The 2522-nt window shown below is 44.8% G+C and overlaps 1 protein-coding gene across 1 annotated transcript in view; it reads left to right on the top strand.

Annotated features, from left to right (window-relative positions):
- The window catches only part of PMP22 (peripheral myelin protein 22), a 124153-nt gene extending 121901 nt beyond the window's left edge, over positions 1-2252 (top strand). Inside the window, exon 5 of the mRNA XM_029928977.1 lies at positions 2027-2252. Within this exon, the coding sequence (XP_029784837.1) occupies positions 2027-2187 (161 nt within the window). The 3' untranslated portion in view covers positions 2188-2252. The remainder of the gene's footprint in view (positions 1-2026) is intronic.
- Positions 2253-2522: the final 270 nt, after the last annotated feature.

Raw genomic sequence — 2522 nt, 5'->3', positions numbered from 1 at the left:
CAGAAATATGACGGAGAGTCCCAGGAACCCATCACCCAGCTTTTCTCATTGGTGACATCTTTTACGTCTGTAAATCCGTGTCAAAGCCAGGAGATTCACACTGCCACAGAACTGCTACATCAACTAAACACCTTACTCAGTTTTAGCCGGTTTTTCCCCGAGGCATAGGTGTGTGGATGTGTGTGGATGTGGGCATAGTTCTATGCATTTTGACAACGTGGACAGGTTTGCGTGGCCGCCACCATAATCAGGCTACAGAACTATTCTGTCACAACAAAGGAACAGCCTCCTGCCAACCTTTTGTAGTCACGTCAGCCCGGATCCTTTTGTCCTTCGGAAACCACACATCTGTTCTTCCTCTTTATAGTTTTGTCCTTTTGAGCACATTCTATAAATAGAATCATACAGTACGTAACCTTTTGAGATTTGCTTTTGTTGCTAAACATGATGCCCTGTGACTCCTCTGAATTGTGCATGTTTCATTCAGACCATTCATCCGGTGAAAGACACTTGCATTGTTTCCGCTTTGGGGCTGTGGGTAAAGCTTGCTATGAACATTCCTATACGAGGTCTTGTGTGAACATGAGCTTTCTTTTCTCCGGGTTGGTGTGCAGAGTGTGAAGGCTGGGTTGTAGGGGTTTCCTTTGGTAAGACTCTGCAAGAATGATTTTCCAAGCAGCATGTGAGAGAGAGAGAGTTTCTCCACGTCCTCACGAGCATTCGGGATTAGCACTGCTTCTTTTTATTTTTTTTTAATAATTTTTATTTATTTTTGAGACAGAGAGAGACAGAGCATGAGCAGGGAGGGGCAGAGAGAGAGGGGGAGACACAGAACCGGAAGCAGGCTCCAGGCTCCGAGCTGTCAGCACAGGGCCCGACGCGGGGCTCGAACCCACTAACATGAGATCTTGACCTGAGCTGAATTTGGAGGCTTAACTGACTGAGCCACCCGGGCGCCCCATCACTACTTCTTAGCGTAATGCGGCGCTATGTCTTCCCGGCTGTGGTTTGCACATCTTTAATGGTTTACGAAGCTGAACATCAACACTTCTTTGCTTCTTTGCCATCCGTATCTCCTGTTGGTTGAGATTTCTGTTCACGTGGCTTGCCGGTTTTCTAACTGGACTTCGCTGTAAGTGTTGAGTGTTAGGTGCTCTTTTATACATTCTAGATACTAGGCTTTTGCCAGTTACATTGTTTGCAACTACTTCCTCTCAGACTGTAGTTTGCCTTGTCATGCTTCTTGGCAGGGTCTTTTTCTTTTTTTTAAAGTTTACTTATTTATTTTGAGAGAGAGAGAGCACAAATGGAGGAAGGGCAGAGAGAGAAGGAGCCACAGAATCCCTCGCAGGTTCTGCCCCATCAGTGCAGAGCCTGATGCGGAGCTCAAGTTCACAGACTGTGAGATTATGACCTGATCCGAGATCAAGAGTTGGGCGCTTAACAGGCTGTGCCACACAGGCGCCCTACACAGGGTCTTTTTTCAGAGCAGAAGTTTTAAATTCTGATGAACTGCAATTTACCAAATGTTTCTCTTATAAATTGTGATTTTTCGGGTCATGTCCAAGAAGGCTTTGCCTTAGGTTAGTTAGGCTACATTATTTGGCATTTCAAACATTGCGATGAGGAACAGACATTCAGTTGCTTAGTACCTTTGAAAAATCCGGTGGGTCAGTTGCCTGTTTTCTTACTCGGGATGCCCCCTGTGAAATTCTGGAAGAAGGATGACTTCTAGAACAGTCTTCCTCAAACTTTAGCGTGTGTATAAATCACCTGAGATTTTCTTAACATGCAGATTCTGATTCGGTAGGTCTGGGATCAGCTTGAGATTGATCATTTCTAACAAGCGTGCCATTGACGCTGATGCTTTGAGCAATAAAATCACAGAAATCAGAGTCCTTCTGATGCCTGATTACAGGAATCATGGAACAAAACATGCCTTTATTTTCACCAGGAAATGAAAGATGTAACGGACAGGTTGACCTACGTTGGGCATTTCTGTTCTCACTTCTGACTTTTATTTCAGCAAACCGATTCCTCTACACTTTCCCAAGACTTTCTAGAAGCAAGATGGACTGTAAGCCACAAGAGATGCTGAAGATGATGAAGTTTGCCCTGCATGCAGTGCACATCCTTGGCCTGTGTCTCCATTCAGGAAGTGGGTTTTTCCCCCACTTATGCTTTTGATTATATTTCTCTGTAAATTTAAGTCATTTTGTACATATGTGAATGTTCTGTTTCTCCCAGCTAGATGATACGTTTTTTTATAAGGATAAGGACTGTGTCTTTTAATTTTTTTTTATAATTTCCCACTGATCTTAGGATGCTAGTCTATATGGGCGTGGTGCTGGTGGGGGTGGGGGTGGTGCAGGGAGCGGGATTTGATGGGGCTGTCTAGGGAACACCACCGCCTCTGTATGATGAACACCACATATCTCTACTAGCCAATAGGACATCACTGCAATCAGCTGCTCTGCAGTGTGTAGACCCCAAAGGTCCTGGCTTGGGGTGGTTAGGATCTC

Source organism: Suricata suricatta, chromosome 17 (assembly GCF_006229205.1).
Source record: "Suricata suricatta isolate VVHF042 chromosome 17, meerkat_22Aug2017_6uvM2_HiC, whole genome shotgun sequence".
Lineage (NCBI taxonomy): Eukaryota > Metazoa > Chordata > Mammalia > Carnivora > Herpestidae > Suricata > Suricata suricatta.
This window is presented reverse-complemented; position numbering and strand designations above follow the sequence as displayed.